The sequence below is a fragment of the Indicator indicator genome, chromosome 5, assembly GCF_027791375.1.
Source record: "Indicator indicator isolate 239-I01 chromosome 5, UM_Iind_1.1, whole genome shotgun sequence".
Taxonomy (NCBI): Eukaryota; Metazoa; Chordata; class Aves; order Piciformes; family Indicatoridae; genus Indicator; species Indicator indicator.
Genome location: NC_072014.1, coordinates 24,022,175 through 24,046,128, shown reverse-complemented (window position 1 = coordinate 24,046,128; position 23,954 = coordinate 24,022,175). Strand labels below are relative to the sequence as shown.

The 23,954-nt window shown below is 36.8% G+C and overlaps 1 protein-coding gene across 1 annotated transcript in view; it reads right to left on the bottom strand.

The window, feature by feature from the left end:
• KCNH7 (potassium voltage-gated channel subfamily H member 7) overlaps positions 1–23,166 on the bottom strand; it is a 216,346-nt gene extending 193,180 nt beyond the window's left edge. Inside the window, exons 1-2 of the mRNA XM_054380796.1 lie at positions 23,091–23,166; positions 20,915–21,145 (exon numbers count right to left, since the gene is read on the bottom strand). Of these exons, the coding sequence (XP_054236771.1) occupies positions 20,915–21,145; positions 23,091–23,166 (307 nt within the window). The remainder of the gene's footprint in view (positions 1–20,914; positions 21,146–23,090) is intronic.
• Positions 23,167–23,954: the final 788 nt, after the last annotated feature.

Sequence of the window (23,954 nt, the reverse complement as noted above, 5' to 3'; positions counted from 1 at the left end):
GGGAGGGACTTTTTAGGATATCAAGTAGTGATAGGACTAGGGGGAATGGAATAAAGCTGGAAGTGGGGAGATTCAGGCTGGATGTGAGGAAGAAGTTTTTCACCATGAGAGTGGTGAGAGCCTGGAATGGGTTGCCCAGGGAGGTGGTTGAGGCCCCATCCCTGGAGGTGTTTAAGGCCAGTCTGGATGAGGCTCTGGCCAGCCTGATGTAGTGTGAGGTGTCCCTGCCCATGGTGGGGGGGTTGGAACTAGATGATCCTTGTGGTCCCTTCCAACCCTGACTGATTCTATGATTCTATGATAAATGAGAATCCAGTACACTGTAATTTAGTATCTATTTATATTGTTGGAGAAGTATCACCAATATTTTTGAGAGAAATAAAAATACTTTATGCAGTATATCTTCATCTTTAAATTTGCTTTATATACTATTTAGGCTCTTGATTATTTGTATAACATTCCTATCGTTTGTGCTATAACAGTATGTATTTTACTGCATAATTTAAGGCACAGTGAACACCTTTATGGTTGAATTCATAGTAGGTTTCTAACCTGACAGGAAGCCATGAGTCCCACACCAAGACTTGGACAGAAACCCAGAAGTGATACCGCAATGCAGTATTAGAGGCAATACTGCATTTGATGTTCATTCTTTAGGATAAAATGTTAGGCTTGTGTTTTCTTCATTAACCTTGAGTAGTAGTTTTGTGGAAGTGGTTCAAATGGATGCTTTTTAAAAAGAACACGTAATAACCCTATTTCCTGGTCAGCTGTCATTTCTCCTCCTACTCGATATTCAAAAATTCTCTTACAAGCTGTTAGAGAGCACACAGTAGTTGTTCTTTTACGCATCTGATAGGTATGTCACTATTTTGGGAAGTACTTAGAGATGAGCATGAATGTATCAGGTCACATTCTAGTTCTGCACTTCTAACACTCTCTTTGGGCTGTAGACTTTTTAAGAAAAAATGTGCACTAAAGTGGCTGTTCAAAGAGTTCTCATGATCTGGGGCACTGCAGTAAAAGCCCTGCCGTGTTTTAAGTGGGTACAACACTGTGCTGGTAAATGGGCAAGCTTGTAGTACCATATACCAACTCTTCACATAAAGCTACAAAGGATAAAGATCCTTGAATTTTCCATCCACTCATGTTAAAATAGTGGAAGGCTGGAAAAACAATTGACATGTATATAGGTACCTAGTTAGATTTTGCTCTGATCCCCAAAGTATCTGAATGATCTGTACAGACCTTGTTTCTTAATCTGCTGCCTGCTTAACTTCTACCACCTGCTTGTTTGCCTAAGTATGGCATGAAATATTTTTATTCAGTGAAATAATGGGTAACAGTTTCTAAGGAAATTTATGTTTGGAACTAGGATTTACCTCTCTTTAGTTAGTGAAAAATTGTGTCTGAAATTTTGTAATGAGAAGGATATGTGCAAACATTAAGTTATTTTTAAAAAAAATTTACACTTCTTGTAAGCTCTGACGAAAAGCTTCTCCACAGGAATCTGTGCTCAATGTATATAACCTTGAAACAAGAATTGCAGCTGATCATGACTTAAGCATTGGTCTAGATATATTTGGTTTCTGCAGCTCATAGGTAAAAGCTGTGCAAGGACAGATTGATATCTTCAGTATTAATTAAAAAGAGATTTGTCCTGAACTTCTGCTTTCCTGATAGACTAATTTATACTGCACCTGGGAGCATACAGTTAAGGGGTACTGGCAGAAACAGTGATTTAAACAATAAAAACATATTTTTTCAATGGGAATTGTGATCCAGTTTTCCATGAAACTGTTAATGTCTGACATTTTCCCCTTGTTAACCTGTACGGCTCTATGGTTAGGAAAATGATGGTGTCTCTGGCTAGGACTAAAAAAAAACACCACTAAACAAATAAAAAAAAAAGAAAGCACAGACTGGAGGAGGGAGGGTTACAGAGTAGAGGGAACTAGAAAAGGTAGTCAGAAGTTGGTCTCCTGTTTGCAGCACTAACAATGCACTTAGTATCAGTACCTTCATTTCGATAAACAGAAACAGCCTAGACACTGAGGCTTTTCTTGATTACAGCATGTTTGGGATCAGTATTTGAGTTCAGAAACCTTACTAATTACTGATAATAATGAGAATTATACAATGGTACAAGTAATATTTCTCCAATAAGAATTATTGAAATGAAAGTAATACTTCAATTGTATATATATATGTCCGTCTTTATCATTTGGTTTTTTGATTGCCTTTTGCTTGTCTTTTTCTCCCTAAAAGCTCAAACGTTTTTAAGTAAAAACTGATCTTAGGTAATTTTCACCTAAATTTTCAATATTTTAGTCACATTCAATTCTTGCTTTAGCAGTTTGAAGCCAAACTTTTTTTGGTTGGTAGCTACAGCAACCTTCTCCAGATGCTGAAATAGTGCTTGCTTTTTTTTCCAAGCTTGCATTTTGACCCCTGTGTTTTCTGGCCTTTTTGCTGTTTTCAGAGACATTTTCACAGAGGGACTTTTGCTTTCAGAGCTTACATGGCAGCTCAGTGGTGGTGGTGGGTCTTCATTTTATATCCAGGTAGCTGACCTCTTCTTGATTTTATTGCATTTCTATTGCATGGTATGTGCCTCTCATTTCAGAACCTGCCTTAGGTACCCCATGGAATTATGTACCTCAGTTATCTAATAATTGTATTTGAAGGAAGTTGGTAAATCACATAGAATCAATGAAGCTGTATCATTAACAAACAGGTGAAAGTGAGTTCTCTAAATAGCAATAGTCAAACCTTTATTTTAAAAAGTATCTGGAGAAAATTTGCTTATGTTGGTGATTTTAAAAACAGCTAGTTTGTACTTGAGAGCAATCCAAAGGAAGAGATGCTCTTCACTTTGCAGCAAACCAACATCTTTGTCATCTTAACGCATCAGAGGCATAATAGGAAAATACAATTTGTTTTTAATATGAAGCAAAAATGGTTTTTCAATGAAAGACCTTTCCCCAGCAAAATACCCCTGAGATGGATACGGTGAGGGTTAGAAGTTCCTTTGAGGTTTTTCCATGGACTTATTCTCAGGTGCTAACAGGAAAAGTGAAGCAAGACTCCTTCTGCAACTATAGGAGCAGTATTGAGGTTCTGACCATCTAGTTTCAGATGACCCAAGGCTTAACACAGGATTTGAGGCTCTTGAAATATCTGAGTTTTCTTGGGCCTAGGCTGGTGTAAGTTTCTCCTTCCATTTCTACACACTGGAACTCTAATTTTCTAAATAGTAAGGTGAGTGCTTAGAAGTTAAATTTACTGACAGTTTTATTAACTCAGATATAGTCCTTAACATTCACATCTACAGACATGAATCTGTGATGGGAATCTGGGTCATACTAGCACCTGTGTGCTGTGGACACAGCTGCACAGCCAGGGGCACCACTCAAAAGTAGTTCAGGCTGGTTCACAGAAACCAGCTGTGAAATTGACAGTTGATTCCCAAACCAGCTGTTTGCATGCTCTCCAGCACACCTTGCTTTAGCCCCTCCTGGAAGTCCCTGTCCTGTACCAATAAGGATTAATGCTATCCTGCTTGTGATGAAGAAGCAGGAAAGAGGAGATCAAGTCCTGTCTGCTGAATTGAATTTTCAGGCAGTATTTGCTACCCTGCCTTTCATTCATGGCCCTAGAAATCCTTGGACCTTGTTTAGCAATTGCTTCTTATAACTGAGAGAAAATGCTTGTTCACAGAAACCCTTCTGCACAGCTCCTGAAGAAATGTTGTTATTGTTACATGATCTTTTCATGCAGAGGGAGATGCCTGAGCATTCAACAAAAACTGTACACACCTGGAAATCTACTGCAGCGTGGTTAACAAACTGAGTAGATAAGAGCCCTGGCCCAAATTCCAGTATTTCTGCACTGCATGTGCCATAAATCAGACCTTCAGAAATATCTAATTAGGTAGCATCAAAAAGTCCTGGTCAATTTCTCTCCAGTTATTTCCCCCCTAACTGGTTACTTTAGAAAACAGATTAAGTATAGTAAAACAAAAGCACATCAAGAAAACCTATCATTCAATCTATCTACATACAGCATCTTCTCACCACACTGCTTTTTACCTTGTATCTTTACACTGCTACACACACACAAATCATTAATCTGACATTATGCTATCGTAAATATAACTATAAATAACCACGCTTCTCTCAAGGTTCAACAGAAAGAAAAAGAGTTCAGAATACTTCCAAGAGGGAGTCTTGACTTTTCAGTTCTCTTCTCTGCCTAGTGTGTACTTGTTTCAGTTAAGGTAGATGTGAGACAGGGGTATTAGATCACCTTTCTACACTTCTTGTAAGCCTAGATGAAAGTCAAAACTAGATCCAGACTGTATTATGGCATTTGCAACAATTCCCATGGAATCAATGTGCTAATTTTCCTATAAGATCTGTGTTCCCTGTTCACACTTGGGGTAGTTTTAGGCTATGCCTTTAAAAATTTTTCACAGATCTTGAACAGAAAGTGGTAAAATGTAAATAAATCACTATTGGGTGTAAAAAGGAAAATAATGATAGTTCTAAACAATCCCATTGGAGAAATAAGGGACTTAAATGAGTTGTACCAAAACAATCTCTCTCCTCACCTCTTCACTCTGGGAGATACTAACTTTGTGCTTCTGCTGGCTTCTGCTTGACCTTGGCTCCATTGTTTTGGCTAAGTTCTAACTTCTGTGCTCTGTCTCTTGTGCCTTTTTGTACAGGGGAGCAAGAGACAGGCAGGGAGGGAGAAGCTATTAGCATCCCCTGGTCTTCGGCCAGGGGGGTGCTTGTGCTGTTTATTAATTGTAAATACCTGTAAATATTGTATATTTGTACATATGCATTGCATTTCATTGTAGATTGTAGTTTTGCTTGTAAATACAGCTTTCATTTGCTTCCAACTGAGTTGGTCTGGCAAATTTCAACCCACCACAACACTCTATTCCCACCTGACGGATACATGCTGTCCAAGATTTCCTTATGTGACCCTTTTGTGATTTTTGCCTCCTTTGTACTATTTTAAAAGTAGGTTATAAGCCCTGTATGTTTGGAATAATCATTGTAATGAAGATGTTGTTTATTGGCACAAGCCGAAAAGGACCCTGAAAGTTTAATTTTGAAGATGTTAGGTATTTGAATTTCCAGAACACCTCAGATATAAATTTCTCATGTTACATTAAAAATGTCCAATTCAGTCTTCTTGATTTTGAATTCAGCTACTTTAACTCTTGAGTACAGAAAAATCCAGCATTTACAGAAATTATTAATTTGAAACATGACATGGAATGTTAGGGTGGAGCCTGAAAGGAAGTATTTCTGTTGTTACTATCCCACAGTTCTGGCAAGGACTAAAATATTTCATGCAGTCTCATACAGTCATTTATGCACATGCTTTCTTAGTGTGATTATGTATCTCTTACAATGCTTATATTTGCTTTCTTTCCTTTTGGAATGATCTATGATACACAACTTCTCCAGAGGATCCTCTCTCTTGAAGTCTGAATAGGGCTTCAGTTCAAGTACTACATCAAGCTTTCTGTTTGACATTTGCACTTCAATTTAATACTGAACCAAGCCAATTTCATATGGTAATATTGACTATATCCTTGTTTGATAAATACTGTTAGGCATCCAATTTAATTGTAATTATATAATTATGAGTAATTACACCCACCATAGTAAATATATCTGAAGCTATTTACTACATTTCCCATAAACTGTATTAAGGCTAAAAATCAACATTGGTTCTAAAACCAGCGATATTCACTGCTGGATATTGCCAGTTGCTGGAATAGGAGGATTTTTTAGTTTGTCCCTTCTGTGTTTTACCATACCTATTTTAGAGGTTGCATGAAAAAGATGTGCAAATAAGCATAAATATATGAATAAGGATAATATATATTAATATATATATAATCATATATATTAATGAATAATGTAACATTAACACTATTTCTATATTATCATTTGTAGATGTTACTGGATGCAGTACATTATTACTGAGTTTTAAGACTGCAGAAGACTGCTTAAAGAGAAAAGCAACACTGAAGTATTCATTAAATCCCTAAATTTGCAGGTCAGGCTAGGTTTCTCTAAAGATCAGCTCTCATTTAGACAAAGAATGCAGGTCGTTATTTTCATATCCTATAAAGAACTAAGCACAAAATCCTCACAGAACAAAGAGCTGAATATTCCAATGCAGTAAACTTTTCTTGAAAATCTGGCCATGCATTGTAATGCCTCAACTGAAGGAAAGGTCAAAACACCTCATAATTTAAAAAGTATTACAGAGTTAAAATTGTGGGTGCCTTTGTAAAGAAATACAGCATGACTCCTGCTAACTAGAAAACTACAGGATTGAGTGAACAGCTACTTTCCAGGTATGCTCAGCATATGATCATACCAGCTGCTTTACTTATGTTGAGTTGACAGAGAACTTCAGCAGAAAAACCAAAGTAATTCAATGTATGCTTGAGAATCCACATGTCCTTTCCCCTCACACTGCAAGCTGTAACAATACCAAAGGTGAAATGAGCTTTATGCATGGAGCTAACTAGGAACTTCTCCAGCAGGTTTTTGCATGCTTTTTTTCCACTTGCTTAAACACATAAAACTCTTAATGACTCTAAGCTTGTAGTCCCAAGGTCCTATAATTTCTCAAAACAGAACTGATTTGATCACCACTGATTGAAGGCTGATACACTTTGCATAATTAAAACAGATTTCAACTTAATTCAATCCTATTATTTTTTTTCCGGTGTACACTTCTGTTGGAACAGTCAAAGTACTGGTAGCATGGTAGAAAAGGAAAAAATCAAGAACATTTTATTTTAATTTTAAATTTTTTCTTTAGTATTTTTTTGGTTCTACTATATATATAAATGTCCATGGCAGATAATAACAAAATATCTTTATAGTTCTTTAATGACTTTTGGAAAGTTTCTGTTGAAGATAATATCTGACAGTATGTTAGCTTTGATCTCTGATCTGGGTTATGCATCACAGTGCTGGTTATGTTATTTCTGTTAAAAGTAAGACACTATCAGCCTCCAACACAGGTATGCACGAAGGCCTCTATACAACCTAAAGTATTGAAAGGACATCCAAGTTTAACATTGCAGGCTTTGAAAAAAGCGATTTGGGGTGATGCACTGTAGCCCTCAGCCAGGCATTTTGCTTGCCCTATTTGCTGCACTTCAGAAAGGCCAATTAGGTAAGCTTAATGGAATTGCCAATCCTGTACTCAAAAAAGGTTTATATTTAGCATTACCACTTTAAAATAATACCCTTCTTTTCCCGGCCAACAGAGCTGGGCAGTTCCATTGTTGAACTCACTGCCCTGATCTCTAAAATTTCCTATTATATTCCCCCTGATTCTCTTGGGTTCCCAGGACAAAATGGTGATTTCAAGTGATAATAAAAATGCCAAACCTGTACAGATTAGAGTTGCAGTTAGTATGAAATTACTTTGGTTTTAAAATATCTCTAAGTTATTTTGCTCTCATAATTGCTTGAAAAATGTACACGATAATATATTTTATATCCAAAAAAAGAATGACTCACTGATTGCTAGAAGGGTAATCTGTTCAACAAAATGCCCCAAAATCGTATAGTTGTAAAGCCTTTATTGAATATCTAAGTATTAAATATGTAATTAGCAAATATTTTAATAATTTCAAATCCAAATAAAAACACATCAAGTTTCCAATTATCTGAAAACCTTCTTAGCTCCTATACTCTTTTTGGTTTGGGAGCCTGGGTTTCCATTTCTTTTATTTTGGATAAAGACCATATATAACTGGGAAGTAAATACCATTTTTGAAGTTATGTTAGTGACAAGGGTAGGTTGTTTTGCAATAACTGTTTGTAAAGTATCAGAAACAAGGCTTAGAAAAGCCATTGTTTTGGCACTTGATCATGTTCTGGCTTTACTCCACCCTTGCAGAGCCAAGTATTTTTAACCATTCTCCTTGACAGAAACATGTCAGCATTTGCAATCAGCTATCAATGGGCAATCTGACAATGACATTTGGTCCAATCCAAGAATGAGAAATTATTTGCATATTCTCATTCTTTTAAATTAAAAATAAAATATATCTCACAGTGATACATACACTAAATTAATTCTATGTAGAAATGAAGCACATACAAGTGGCTACCCTGAATATTACAATATATCTGTTACCAGCAGAAATTACTGCAATTATACTGTCAGTGTGTGAATCTCTCATTGGCTACTGTAGAAGTAGGAATGACTTTGCATCTGAGTTGAAATATAAAACACACTTAAAAAAAAAAAAAGTGGATCAGAAATCCTTACATAACACTACATTGTAATTCATATGCTAGATATGTTCTCTTCTGCATCATCAAATTAATTGATTGTAGAGGCAACCAGCATTTGTAATGTAACACCAGGAGCTGCTGTTATACACTCCCAAGATACTTTTATCTGTCATGTGGAAAAAGACGAAAAGTTTCTTCTAAGTAAGTCAGTAAAGCAGATTTTATTGAACTTTTTAGCATCACATTGGGATGATTAGAAATGAAATCCACCATGAAACAAACAGAATTGTGTCAAATATGCAAGCACTAGGGAGAAAAAATATTTTAATAGCAAAATTAAAAATATTGTCAGTGCTGTTTTAGTCAGTGGAAGTATATTCAGTGAAGCTTATCAGCAGCTTTAAACAGCAGTCAAACCCATCATTAATAATATTCATTAAATATGTTTTAATTGTCACATTTTATTTGCTTAACAGTCTTTATATATAAAGAACTGAAAGAAAACACAGAATGGGTTACAGATCTGAATAAACTGTCAGGCCACCCAACTGGGGTGACTTAAATCAGTGAGATCATGTCTCAATTATCTGTTTTAATATCCTCAGATGGAATCACATCCCTAAATGATGAGTATTTGAAGGGGAACTGCTTAAAACCATGCATCTGGCATCAGTACAGTACCACAAAACCTGCAGAATTCCCAGTGCTCTGCTGCTGACATGCTATGCTCCATGTGTTAGGGAGCAGCTCCAGTAGCAAGTGTGTCATCAGTGCTGGCAGCCAGATGTGCTGAGCTCCTGCCAGCAGGTAGTTAGCACAATTTGATAATTGATTGTGTTGTTTGATGGGATAGGGGAAGGGTAGTTAGTATTGGCCTAAAGGAAAAGGGAAGTATTAACCCTTGAAGGAAACAGCAGATTTCTATACTCTCTAGTCATTAAGCTGGAAGATAGAAGCATAGGACAAATCACTGTATCCATCATTTTTTTGAAGAAAATATGAAATAAAAAATAACAGAAGAGAAATGGAGAATAAAGTGCTATCTTTTGTCATGACCTATATAAGGAAATGTTAAGAACATTTTCTTCTGAGGTAAGACTGTTTCCATGAGGTTACCTCACTACTGAAAGCCACTACAAGAATTCCACATGATGTAAAAAATACATAGAATCAGTCAGGGTTGGAAGGGACCACAAGGATCATCTAGTTCCAACACCCCTGCCATGGGCAGGGACACCTCACACTAGAGCAGGCTGGCCAGAGCCTCATCCAGCCTGGCTTTAAACACCTCCAGGGATGGGGCCTCAACCACCTCCCTGGACAACCATTCCAGGCTCTCACCACTCTCATGGTGAAAAACTTCTTTCTCACATCCAGTCTGAATCTCCCCACTTCCAGCTTTATTCCATTCCCCCCAGTCCTGTCACTCCCTGACATCCTAAAAAGTCCCTCCCCATATTATTTCCCTATTAGAAGATCTGGTTTCAGTACATCTTCAGTGATAGGAATGAAGTGCTGAAAAATGTGTGCCAGGGATGCCCTAGTTGTTTGCTGGTGGCAGTTGCATTTATCTCCCAGTATAAGATAATTGATTAGTTGCTTCTAAAAGTCACACAAAGAACTCTACTGAAATTGTCTTTATCATTAAGCTGTTTGGACAACTGTAAACCATGGCAAAATAAGTACTATAATGTTTGATTTCTTCTTAAACACTTTTTTTTGTATTAAAAAATCTCCCAAAGAAAATCAGATCAGATTTTGCTTTGGTTCCCTAGTAGAAGAAAAAACATTGATAACCTTGACTAAGGCCAGCAGTGGCTACCTAGATGGATATGGACTTAGAGCACATGTCCTGTGAGGAGAGGTTGAGGACACTGGCTTAGACCAGGAGCCTAGAGAAGAGACAATTTGAAAGAAGTAGTAAAAGCATTTCAACCATTACGAGGAATCTACCAGGAGATGAAGGCAGTTTCTTTGCTGACATGCATGGCAGGAGAGTGATGGACAGTGCTTTGCATCGAAATGGAGGTGATCCTGACATGCTAAGGTTAATTGAGGACTGGAACAAGTTGCCCAGAGAGGCTGTGTGGTCTAGCACCCAACTGGACTAAGCTCTAAGAAACCTAGCCTGAACTGTGTTGCTCTTGTTTTCAGCATGAGGCTGGACTGACAACTTCCTGAGTCTCCTCCTGACTTAAATTCTTTTTGATTCTATGAAAATATGAGAGCTATAAAAGACCAGTCTAACAAAAGGACTTACTTGCTATACTGGCATAGCAAAATATTATATATTAGTTAGAGTATGTGCCATGCTGACAGAATGCTTTCCAAAAACAAACACGCCTGAGTGATTGCTATTTAAAGATTCCCATGTGAAACAAAGCATTACTTGCTATAACAGATTGTGCCAGTTTCTAAAAAACAAGATACAAACAAAGGGTGAAATCCAAGACACGAAAAATTTACAATCTAAACTACATTATGAGAATATCCCTGGTTAATATATCAAGTTTAGAGATGAGCTAGTTGAATCTGAACAGATGTACCATATCCTGCAGAAATGTCCATTTTCTCACTGGCAAGTTTATGTAACTCTCACGTATTCAGGATCAGGGAGGACAGAGTCTATTATAGACACCTAAAAAGCTGAATCGAGCTAGAGTCTAATGAAATTCCAGTTATTTGAATGTTTGGAGAGTGGAATTTTTTTTTGCTTTGGGGAGGAAACAAAACCCTGTTCATTATGTGATACCTGTATTACCAGTTAAAGACAAATAATGCTCAGATGAGATATAGTTTTGCTTCTTTTAAAATATCAGTGTGGTTTAAGAATGATGAATAGTCTCTGTGTGACTGATTCCTGGTTCCCCTAAGTGCTACAACTACAACAACAGAGTCCAATGTGAGACTTGCAAATGATACGTTTTTTTCTTTGTAAACAGTGTGAGTATGGCAGCCACTGAACTTTCTTATCCATGCCTTCCATTTTGTTTTCTTTGTCATTTATTTGGCAGTTCTATTTTCTGTATCAAATTTGGAAACCCTGAGGGCTGAACTTGATACAGTGCTTACATGGGAAAAAGATGAACAAGATTTGATTCCACCTTTATGTTCTTTAGCCCTGTGGCAAAAGCAGAAAAAACTTCATCCCTTTCTGCTGTGCAAAATAATCCCATCTGCCTCTAACCCCATTCTAGTAACTAAGGATCATTGCAGTGTGTATCCTCTCTAAAAGAAGATGTCTATAGTACAGGCAGGACAGAGAGAGGTGCACAACTGCATCAAACCAGGGTGTCTCTTTTCTTGGACCTGGACTGTGGTTTGAGATACTAATTTAAGAATAGTGCCTATTCAGTGCAATTCCTATTAAGGATTGTTTCATGGAACTATTCTCTGTTGAATATAATTTCATGTTCTCACTCTGCTATCCTCTTCTTGGACCTGATCATGTTTGGGATGTTTTTTTTATATGGCTTGTATATATACACAATGCTCTTGTCTCTGCTAAGAAACGTTACAATACAACCATAGCTTACTGTTTTAGAAAAGAGAGGAGGATAGTGCAAAAATACAGTAGAAAATGATGGTTTGGAACGATGAGCTTTTAAAGAATAATCTGCCTTTCAAGGTAAGAGACTCACTGCATTAGCCAGCTCATTAGAAGTCACTTTAATTTTCTGTTCAGTTCAGACTTCCTGTGATGGAATGTATTTAATACAAGTAATACTTTATTAGTAAAACTGTTGTGAACTAAAGAATACCATTTTGTATTCTACCATTCTGTGACAAGGTAGAAGGTAATTTTGGCAGTTCCTCAAAGTAGCTGTTAAACCTCTTGAGAGGGAAAAATGCTCTTTTATTATATATATGTAACTATATATATGACACAAGACAGAACTGACAATCTAGTTCTAAGTTTTCTTTTACATGTAAAAGTTCTGTTCAGTCAGTTATTGGAGTTATTGAACCTCAGTGTGACCTTTGTAACTGTGATACTTTAGTAGTGCCTGTGGTCTCTAAGGGGCAAAACCCCAGTTTGGATAACTTACTTTCCAAGTAATGATGAAGGTTAAAGGTGTAGAATTGTTTCTCCAGCACTTTGAAAATCAGTTATGTTTCTTAATTTCCTCAGAAAATGGAAATAAAGTGCTTTATTCACAACCTAATGATCCCAAGAGGAAAGGAAAAGGAGTAAGACCAAAATACTACTTAGCAGGGTAACAATTCACTCAGTTCCCAAGCATGCACAAATACTCTTGTGCATTCAAATTTGAGAGAAATCATGTTTGAAATACAAGCCACACAGAATGTCTTTATCTGGCCATTAATTATGTTTTGCCTATGTCGAGTTCTGCAGAGACAGCGATGCTAATGGCAATTCTGCTTCAGCAGGATCTGGGGTTTTTTTATAAATGAGGTCAAAAGTCAACTAGAAATTATGCAAATAGACTTCCATGGTCTATTGAAAAGCTTCCTCAGCTGTAATATTCTTAGTTTGTGTAGTTGTTTTAATAAAATAGAATTGCATATCTGCCAGCTAGGAAGAAGAGTTGTTTACAGACCATGTATTCATTCCTCTTTTCCCCTTTTAAAATTAAGAGTAACCAGAGAAGGCGGAAGACACCTACACCTCGTGTCTGATCTACAAACATTGCACATATCAGACACTAGCTCTGCTTGTGGCTGCAGTAGCAGTTTTTAGTAAACATTTTAAGCATTAGGGAGCAGCTTCCTAGACCCCAGTTCTACTCCTGACAGAACCGATCTGTAAATTTCAGGATAAATAGAAACAGTATCTTAACAGTTTTTTGCTCACACACAAACAGTACTCAAAACTGCTTTGTTGCTCTCCAAAAGTTTTTTGTTTTGAAACTTTTGTGATAACACAATAAAACCACTTCTGTGTCAACTCAATCTTACTGCCATCAACAATCAGTGTAACAGAGCACTAAGGATGCTCTGAACTGTGGACCGGCACACCAGGACTGACATTATACACAGACTGCCTTTCATATGAGTTCATGAGATACTCCATTAATCCACAAAGAAGGCTTAGATATTGATTTATAGATAGCTGGTTTTGTAATTTGAGGATATTTATTCTATCACATAATATGGTATACTGCCCATGACTACAGAAATAGTCCTTTTGGGAAATGCTGCCTTTTCTGTTGGATGGAGTCTTGTGTTAAATTGATTGCTGATGTATTTTGTCACACAAAAGATAATGCTGGACACTTATGATGAAAAAAAAGTTAAGAAAATGTAACAGCTTTTCTTTCTTTCATTATCATTATTTAAAATTACGTGGACTTTAGATTTTCTTTATTTTTTTCTTTCCCATTTATGAATGAAAGCCCTTTTCCAAGCAAGTATATAGAACTGCAACAGTATTTACCTTAAATACCATGATAATAGGATTGGACTACTAATTTCATGAAAATATAAAAATAAATGCTTTCTTGTACAACTGCCATAAACATGCAAAATATGAATGAGATTACATAACGATTTTTCTAGACAGGAAAGAGTAAAGCAGGTGGGCATAAACGGGATTTGAAAGGAGGAAATTTGCAAGCTATTTTCAGGGATACACTTGCATTGATTTGAATGAAAAATCACCAGAGAATGCTCTAAGAAATAAATCTCAAAAGGGCAGACTCCAAAGTCTGGAGAATGGCTTTAGAACATATTTGTTAACATTTACATGATGATTAACTGACTTTTCAAGCAACCTGGGCATAGGGCAAAACCCTAATATATATCTGTCCTTGTTCTGAAGTAATCTGTCTCTCTACCCTGTGGATTAAAATGGCAGAGGGTTTTGTCTATGCTTTGCACATTTATTTCATAACCTGTTTTCTTTGTAACAACTAAGATCCAGGTAATACTAATTAGCAATGGCATAGTATGTCTTGACCATCAGTGCTCTAATACCTAAATATCAGGATTCCCAGTGTTGCAAATATTAAACTTTGATGTTTAATTCTGTGAAAGCTCTGGTGCACAAGCCAATAGGGAAATGATGGAGGTTGAAAAACATTTTTTGACTAATTATGGCTGTAATTCTGCTTTCCAACTGAAATTATATTTTAATTTCTAAGGAATAATTAAAATATGTATGTTATTTAAAACAAAAATAGTATACTAAACAGTTAAAGTTATATGAAATTATAACACCAATACTTCTCAGAGGTGTGTACTTTCAGAGATGCATACTGTATGAAACCAGTTGTAACTATAGAGCCACAATACCCCACTCTCATTGTCATGCAACTGCTCTGCCTAGATCTAGGTTCCCAGCTACAGTTCTGATTGCTTCTGAGATATGTGGTTTCCAGAGTCAATTAGCAATTTCCACCATCAGCTTGGTCTGGCTACTCTGAGTCCTATACTGCTTGATTAAGATTTTGCATACTTGGGTGGGAAGCTGGAAATAATATGGCACAAAAACTGAGTCATACACCAGGTCAAATATGTGGGGAACACTTTAAAAGTGGACTTGAAACCACTAAGATAAAAATTTAAGTCACACCACTATTCTTTTTCCGTTGCTTAAAATCAGAAAGAACAGCACCAATGTCAACACTGGTACTATGCAAGGTGTGATGTTCCAAAGTTTGTATAATACCAAATTTCCATAAGACTGCTATTAGAAAAGCAGTTGCTCTTCTGCCATGTCTGATTTGCTGTTCGCATGTATTCGTTAACATATGGGCCAGTTTGGAGGAGAAGGGAAAGAACTAATATATGATGCAAATTAGGAGAATGGAATAAATCTCTTATCAGAACGTAACATTAGAAAGGATCACACTGAAGACTGAAATAGAACACAATAAAATGATGGGAAACTACAGCAAAAAGTGGACTGACAGCTGTTCATTTTGTCTCAAAACCCAAAACCAAAATAGCTTTCACTAAAACAAAACAAAACAAAAGCATATTCAGCTTAAAAAAAAACTTTGTCAGGCAGTGCCTAATTAAAAGATAAAACTCTTCTCCATAGGATATTATCATTCTAAACAGTTTAGAGTTTATCATACCAGAATCTTCTAGTGCCATTTGATTCCAGAATGTGACACCCCTCCTACCACTATAGGACTCTCTTTTTTCAAAAGTCTGTGATCAATGACTCTGTAGCTCAAGCAAGGGAAATTTGGGTTCCTTGATTAGCATAAGTTGATCCTGTGACTTTCTCAATCCTGTGATAAAACTGTACTATGGAAGTCCACTGGCAAAAGACTCCTTTTTGGACACTGTGCTGAAATGAAAGACTCCTCCTGATCCACTAGCCTGCAGGTTTTTCATTTGTACCATGAAAAAAATTAAAACTGTCAGAAGGGATTTTTCCAAACTAAGTGAGGTATGTTTTTATTTTCTGTTAAAGACGCAGAAGCTATAGTAATTGCAATAATTTGTTAAAATCAGAATTTTTAATCATACATTTCTGACCCTATGCACTGACAAAGTGAATATTTTTTGTTCCTTTTTATGCCGCTACTGTCTCTTGTTAGAAGGAATAGATGAATGGAAAAAAATTATCTTCTGTAAAAGCTCCCTTATTGAAAATAAATTCATCTTAACCAGAGAACAAATGAAAAAAAAGAGTATATTTGAAAGCCAAGGAACTGAAAAATATGATGGAAATTGGCCCATAAATAAAGCTACTTAGTATATCTAAGAGCTGATCTATCATTATGTAACCCATTTGAAGCATGAATAAGAAGTGACCCACAGTTATGGGCAGGCACAGAAGCCATAATTGAATGAGAGGTGGGTAAATGATCATTGAGATACTGACTCACTGCTGACAGCTCCCTGTTGTAAACCCAGTAATACTGAATGGGACAAGGGACAGCCTTGTCTCATAGACAAGTATTAAAATCTAGCACAGAAACATTATACTACAGACATAAAAAAAAAGGTCATTTATTTCTAATAGTTCAACACCTCTAGTAACATTCTGGATTTGATCCAAGTTTGCTTTTTCTTAAAGGCTGTTTGGAAACACTTATATTAAGACAGGTGTTTTGGACAGCTCTTTCATGGGGAGTAACACTTTCTTGATCAAAATGCAGTCAGACAGTATGTCTTAAACTTAAGACTACCTACAGCAGCAGGGTATTGGACAGTGATTTATTAATCAAGCTTTCTCATCAGCTGTGGTTAAGGTACTGCATCTACAGTCAAGACTGCACTTTCTGATCCTCATGTTAGAGCTAATCTAAGACTCGACACACATGCAAGGTCTTTCTTTTCAGTTGTATTTTTGATTAGTAGGTTCACAGCATTTACAGAACACAATCACTTTGATAAAATGCCCATGCTGACTGAAGTCTAGAAAACGGCCTAAATGAAGTCCTCGTCTTCCTATTCAAGAACACTTAATACTACTTTTTAAAGTCTGTTTACACATTTATTTATTTTTATTTTCTGATCCTCAAAAATGAGCTTACAAGACCTTAAAAATATTACTTTGGAATCTTAATATATTTTGAAAGAACAAATATATTTAATACATTTCTCTAATCAGTGAAGTGGCAAGTAATTTGTGCAGTTTCTGAACACTGCAAACAATTGCATAATCTTATTTTTGCTCAAGTCTATACTCTTTGGCAGTACTTCTTACCCCTAAAATATCTGATGTGTAATAGAGTAAGCTTAAATGCTGTCTTACCTACTTTTAACAAGTATACTCTGGAAGCTTAGATACAGCCCACTGGTGTCCACAAAGCAGAGAGTATAAAGTAAAAAAAGTATTCACTGTGATACAGTCTTTCTGGTTATCCTATATCCATTCTCAATCCCAAAATAATCACGCTTTTTATGTCGAAAGCTTTACAGTTTTACCACCTCAAGCAATATTTTACATCTGTCAAGAATGATTTATGCAATAATGACTTAAACTGCAAAATGGAGTCCTCAAAGGAAGAACTGTCAAACATTTTCACCACAAAATAACTTCATTAAAATAAGAATTGATATTCAGTATAAACAATATTTCCCCCTCAACTATAATACAGATCATGATTTGTGAAAATCAGTTGTGGGATACTTTGATATCAGTGAAATGTTTTTGAATTAACAGATGTTAATGCCTAATGGGGAAGGCTTAGAAAAAAAATCTGCTGCAAAACAGCAGTTCTTGTGATTTGTCTGTATTTATCTATTGTTCTTTAAAAAAAGGGATATTTGCACTAAAAAATAAATTTACTGGATCACATGAGTACATCCAGTGACATTTGTGAAGCTTCTACTGTGCTGAGAACCTATAAATTTGGACTTTTAGTGAATGTTTCCATTAACCACTTATCTCAGTAGCAATTAATTCTTTTGATAACTATGTAAAAGCTGACCGTGGAACTACTCTAACAGGACTGAGGACTAGAACTTTGCCCAGGTTGTGTAAATCCCTTTCTAAAAGGAAAAAGGAGTCAAGAGAAATTAAACCCAAATGTAGGCTACATTAACAATCTTATTCTGACATGAATACTGCAAGAGGAGCTAGTAAGGCTTTTAGCTGCAAACATTAAAAACTTCTGTTGAAGATGGGGCACTGGTGGGAGAGAAGCCTGTTGTGTTTGTAAGTAAATACTAGCATCTCACCTCTAAACAATTACACAAAGCTCTGACAAGTATTCTGCATCCTCCTCACACTGCACAGTGAAAAAAGGAAAAATGTCCAGTCTAGGTAACATGTTTATAAAACTGTAATACATCAAATTTCCTTTCTTCTTTGGCCACTGTATCTTTTGTCTGCCACGCTTAAGGCAGTGTACAATAAAGTAACTGTCGTTTTCTGAAAACCAGCCTGATTCAAGATTTTCCCCATTTTTTCTGTCCCCTTTTCTTTAGGCATGTGAACTAGCCTAAAGATTATAGAGTGTTGAGCAAACAGCAGCATTTAGACTTGTATCCTTGAGATGTTTAAAACTCAAAATCTTACACTTCCCTTCATGTAGAAAAGTGGACTGCAGGTCAGTAGAGAACATCAGAATCCTAATTCCTAGTATGTATGCAATACCATTTTTCTAAGTGCACGAATTCATTTTTAAGCTGAACTTTAAAGCTGTGACATTTTATAACTATGTGAAGTGGTATTTAGAATGAAAAGTAAAAAGCATTAGTTATAGAGTGATTCTTTTTCTGAGATCTGCATTGTTGGACTTTTGATGACAGATTAGGTTTGTAAGTGAAGGGATATATGATCCTACTGATACTTGCTTTATTTTGAAATATGAAAATAATTTTAAATGTAATCAATGGCTTATGTAGAATAAACAATAGTGTGATATGGAATAAGGTTTCCTTTGCAATTCACTGGACATTTATTCAGGACTGCATTATATGGTCTCTTGTCAGTGGAACCTCAAGGGATTTACACCTTCATGAGCTGTCTTTCTCCTCCTTATGCTTAGTATTATGTTAAATATTATACAATGGGTGGCTATGAAATAGAATGTGAAATCAAGCCTTCAAGCAATTAAAGTATTGGAGTAACTGGTTAGTAACATGGAGAAACTTACATTTCTAACAGTGTTAGTATTGACCTCTTAAAATAGTCTCATATTCACTCACAGCACATAGTGCAAAACAAGCTACTAACCAAGCACTAAACTCTCAAGATTGTTAGAAAATTCTTTAAATTAATTTTGCTTCAGATCCTGGAGGAAGTCCTTTTTAGGTATCATCCTTCTATATATGTTGTTAAATATACAGAATGTGATATACATTCCTTATGTGTATATATAGTCTATAAATTGCAAAAATAAACTTGAAATTTTGAAAAAGTTAAGTGTAGATTAAAAGTAACCAAAGAAGTGAAACTGAAAAAATGAAATATATCTTTTCAGTAATACAGAATAACAATAGAGTATGATTGCTGACATGTATTATATCCATGATATAGGTAGTTTTGATTTTATGACAAGACAAATTTCAGATCTTTTTACCACATTTGTACCCATTAATTTATAATGTTTGTCAAAATTCAAAACTCTTTACAAAATACATGGTAATTTTTGTGGGAAGTTTCATTTTGGTTTGTCTCAAAAAGATTATGGTGTGCTGCATAATGCCAGAATTCAGCATTTCTGGAAAACATATATACAGTAATTGACAGATAAGCACTACTTAAGTAGCTTTCCCTCCCTCCTAATATCTTGGGAGACTGAAGCACTTTTAAATGAGCAGATCTCAAAACAGTGCTCCAGGCTGGTGGCTGTGAAAGTTAGCAATGACATTCTCCTTTTGCAGTATTATTTTTAACACATGCCAAGTTAACACAAACACAGGCTAGATGTGTAAAAGGCACACTGCATCAGGTCTCCTCAGACATCTATGTACAAGTCACAGATAGAACAAATCTTGACCAAAATCTGCTCCAGACCACTGAATCAGATTAGGAATAAAGGCCTCTATTGAGAATGTGCTAAGAAGAATATGCTTAAGTATCATTAGTGTGGGTGGAATGGTTGGACTGAGTCCTATCTGAATTATACCAGCCTAAGCTAAAAATAATATTACTTAAGTCTTTCTGAGATAACAACAGAATTATTGAGAACAGGGCTTAACTCTGTGACTTTAAAATGCGAGAGCATCCATTGCATGTGATTCTAAAATTGATGCAAACAGCACACTGGCATTTCTCCAGAACTAATTTAAGCTCATCATTTGAATATGAATTTCCTTTTCCTTCTCCCAAGAGTGTACACAGCAAGAGACAGAATAAGGTACACCACACTTATCCATTACTTGAATTTGTTAGGAAGATAGGTATTTCTGTAAATACCCCTGGGTAATTAGGAAAAAAAAAAAAACAACCAAGAACCAAACACCAAACCCCTACATACAGCTATTATGTATCATAACTAGTTTTCATGCTTATGGGAAATAAAAGCATCAGGCACAGCAGATTTAGCCAGTCTTTGTGTATTATATCTTCATTGATTAACAGGGAAACTCTGTTTAGCCATCCCAAAATTTTTACTCTTACAACATTAATTCTAGGACAACTTGAGTGGTTCAGGTGCAGGTACTTCAACTTCATAGTATCTCACCTCTGAAAGCGATTTGTCCCTTTCTTCGCAAGATAACGCTTTGGTCATGTTAAGCCAATTTTTGCTACTTTTAACTTCATTTTACTTTTTCCAACAAAATACTACATTCAAATCAAGGTATGGTTCCCATTGGGCAATGCAGGCAGAGGTAAGCCACCTGAATCCAACACCATTCCTATGTCTTTTGAGTTGAAACAGTTCATAAAATGTGATGTCCCCCTATGCCTGTACTATCTGTTCATTGTTGGAGGGCTGTTTACTTTAGGAGACTTACCTCTGCTTTAAACCACCCCAGAGAAAAACTTCTGTTCAATAGTTGCAAACAACAGTGCTAGCTTCATTCAGCTGTTAAGAGTCAGAGTACAGGGATACACTCTACACCCACTACTTCCAGGACAGATTCCCTTAACGATATACATAAGTGTATTGCACTGGACTTCAGAGAAATTACACTACAGTACTACAACAGAGGGTCTGGCCAGCGGATCATACACATTTCTTTTATCGATCAACTGATAACAAAACACACAAAAAAGTCTTGAAAATAAAAACAGACTTTACCATCTTTGTGATAATAGGTGACTTCTACTTTCCTCTCCTCTGACCCCAGCAGTGCCTGAGCAATTTGGGCAATCTGATGTCTTTTGGTCTCTGGCCCATGAAGAAAATCACAGGTGCAAGGTTTCTGCATGACATCTGGCCTGGAGAACCCGGTCATCTCACAGAACCCATCATTGCAGTAGATGATAGCACAGTTCTGCACTCTAGCATTAGCAATGATGAATTTTTTATCTGCAATAAAAGAAAGCAATGCATTTTTTAGTACTCTTTCAACATTTCATAAAGTGTCGATTGCATGGATGGATGCTAAACAACCTTCCTTTTCACTGGGATGCCTGAAATGCAGAGATTTTCAGTCATTTAATGTAGCAAGTTTGATCCATGATTCTAAAGAAAGATTTAGAATACATTAAGATAAAGATAGCATTCTTTTAAAGAAATAAACCCAGATTACTCAAGTCTTTTGCAAAAGTCCTTTTGACTTGAGAATCGGGATTTTTTAGCTTCACTAAAGCCCAGGTGATGAATACCGTGCTGTCAGACATAACTCCAGGAAAGTTCTTGAGAAGTTAGTAGCTTCCTTTGGGGTGAAACTGGGGCCTCAGGCAGGGGACTCTACTCAAACAAAGGGCTTCCTGGGATAAGGTCCAGCCAGCTCTGTCTGCTTTGCAGGGGTTTTCATTGAGGTAAACGACAGCAAGTTTATAATCAGTATTTTAACAAAACTAGAAAAGAATAATAAAATATTCCTTAGTTTAAAAAAAAAAAAAGTATGATGACAGATAGTAAAAAAAAAAAAGTAGTATGAAGATATATGAAAACCAAATATTGTGATGCTGGAAACATACTGCACAGTCCACTGAAGTTATGTGTCTCAGTCCATCATACTTTCCCAAACCCTCATCTGACAGGTTCAAAAGTTTTCAACTGTTACTTCTTTTGTTTCTGTTTACCACTATAACACACTATTCATATTGTAATTATAAATGTGCAGCTTTTATATGTTTACAGTTTATAACATTAACTTCTGTTTGCTTAATAGCGTCAATAGGCCCCTTGCTTTACAAAAGACTATTTATGTGACACCAAGTTAGCAGTCTTCAAAATTTTAAAGATACTCAGTGAAGTATTTAGAGAGAAAAACACAAATTTCATTCTTGTTTTTTTTACTGTCTTTCATCATGCTTAACTTTTACAATCACTTGCCTTTTTAGTAGGTAGGGCTTTAATCTCTTCAAAATATATATACTTTACTGTATAAAAACTTTACTTGAGTAGCAACATTCACTTGGCATTTCGATAAATTAGGACTACAAACTACTTTTCTCTCAAATAATATAAATATCAAATTGGTAGTGTGGGTTTAAGTATAAAGAAGCATATCAACTAGAATTAGTCTTAAGGCTTTGCACCAAACTGATACTAAAATTATGCAAAATATTTAAATAAATGTGCATATATCAAAACTACTGTTTCTAAATGAAATTCATTTTAAGCATCAAGTGTTCCTTCTGTTAACAGTAACCCAGAGTTCAGACCAGGAAAAACACTTCAGATTCAGCCTCCTCGACAGGTAGTAAACTGCTGCATTGGAAAAGATCTCATACATGCTCCCTGAGGATGCAGTTGCACTGGTTTAATAGATATTTTAGGCTTCCGTAAACAAAGCAGGAATATTTGACAGCTATATTAAAATGCAGCCATGACAACAAGGTAAGAGCATTTTCCCTTTAGTAACCCCTCTGCATATTATCTGTTTCCTCTAAATCAAAGTCTGACCATTTTGCTTTATTTTGTAAAGACAATAACAACAATAATAGTCATAACACTACCAACAATAATAAAACTAGCTTGTTTTTTTTTTTTAGACATTGCACAGGCAGTGAGGTTGTGCACTCTGCTTTTAGAGCCATCTCACCAGTTCAGAAGAAGGTAAGATATATAACTTCTATAGCTATACAGTATTATTCCTTGAAATAAGGTGGAAAAAAACGCCAAATAGTACAAGTCGGTAATCTGTATTCTACATCAAAACCAATGTTACTCCTGCGAGGGACCCACTCCTTACCTCTGGGGTTTTCTGTCCAACCTACAAACTTAAAAGTCTGGAGCTGCTGTCCATTTAAGTCACAAGCAGAATGAAACTACTGTAGCAAAATAGAAAGAAAGAACTTACTTTGCCCTTCAAATTTTCGTATGATTGTACCCAAAAATGTATTTTGTGGTGCCACATGACCTCTGCGAACAGGCATGTTTGTACAGGTCTTCGGTTTTCTGTGCACAATGACTTCTCCAAGGATCTCCTACACGGCTCCAGCCCAAAGCACCGAGCCAGCTACCCTTTGTGACACATCATCGTCCTCTGGAGCTCGGAAATCTCTTCCCATTAACACCACTTCTAGAGACACGCTTTTCCTATTGGAGTCAGATCCATCCCTCTGATTCTTTTTCTTTCTTTCCTTGCTTTCTTTTCTATTTTTTTTTCTCCTGGAGGAGCTCGAACGCTATTGTCTGGGGCGGGAAGGGGTGGGGTGAACAGGAGAAGATGGTGAAGGGGGGAAGATTACAAGGGTAATCGATCTCTAGCACCAAACATCGCCAATTTTCCAAAGCAAACGGCTGTGACCCGGCAGTTTCCGACGCTGTAGTGATGGTTTGAGGGCTGGAAGACTAATGTTGCTCCGCTGCCAGAGGGAGTGACGCTCCCTCCCTCCGGGCTTCACCACGGCGCGCAGCAGCTCGGATTACTCAAGCGTGGCTTAGCAGGAGCCAGCCAATAAATCTCTTCAAAACTCAGCGACAAACAGCGGCATCAGGAATGAGCTACACCCCGGCAGCACCGCGACGTGCCACATCCCCCGCTGCTGCGGCTGCAGGGGGGCAGCAGGGACCGAGGGCGCTGCCGGCGGGGGGGCGTGGATGGGGACGACTGTCACCTTCGGCTGCCCCAGCTTCTCCGCCTGCCGGTACCGCCGGCCCTCTCGCGGCCCCTGAGCGTGGCCCGCCGGGGAGCCCCAGGCGCTGCCGGAGCTGGGGGAGG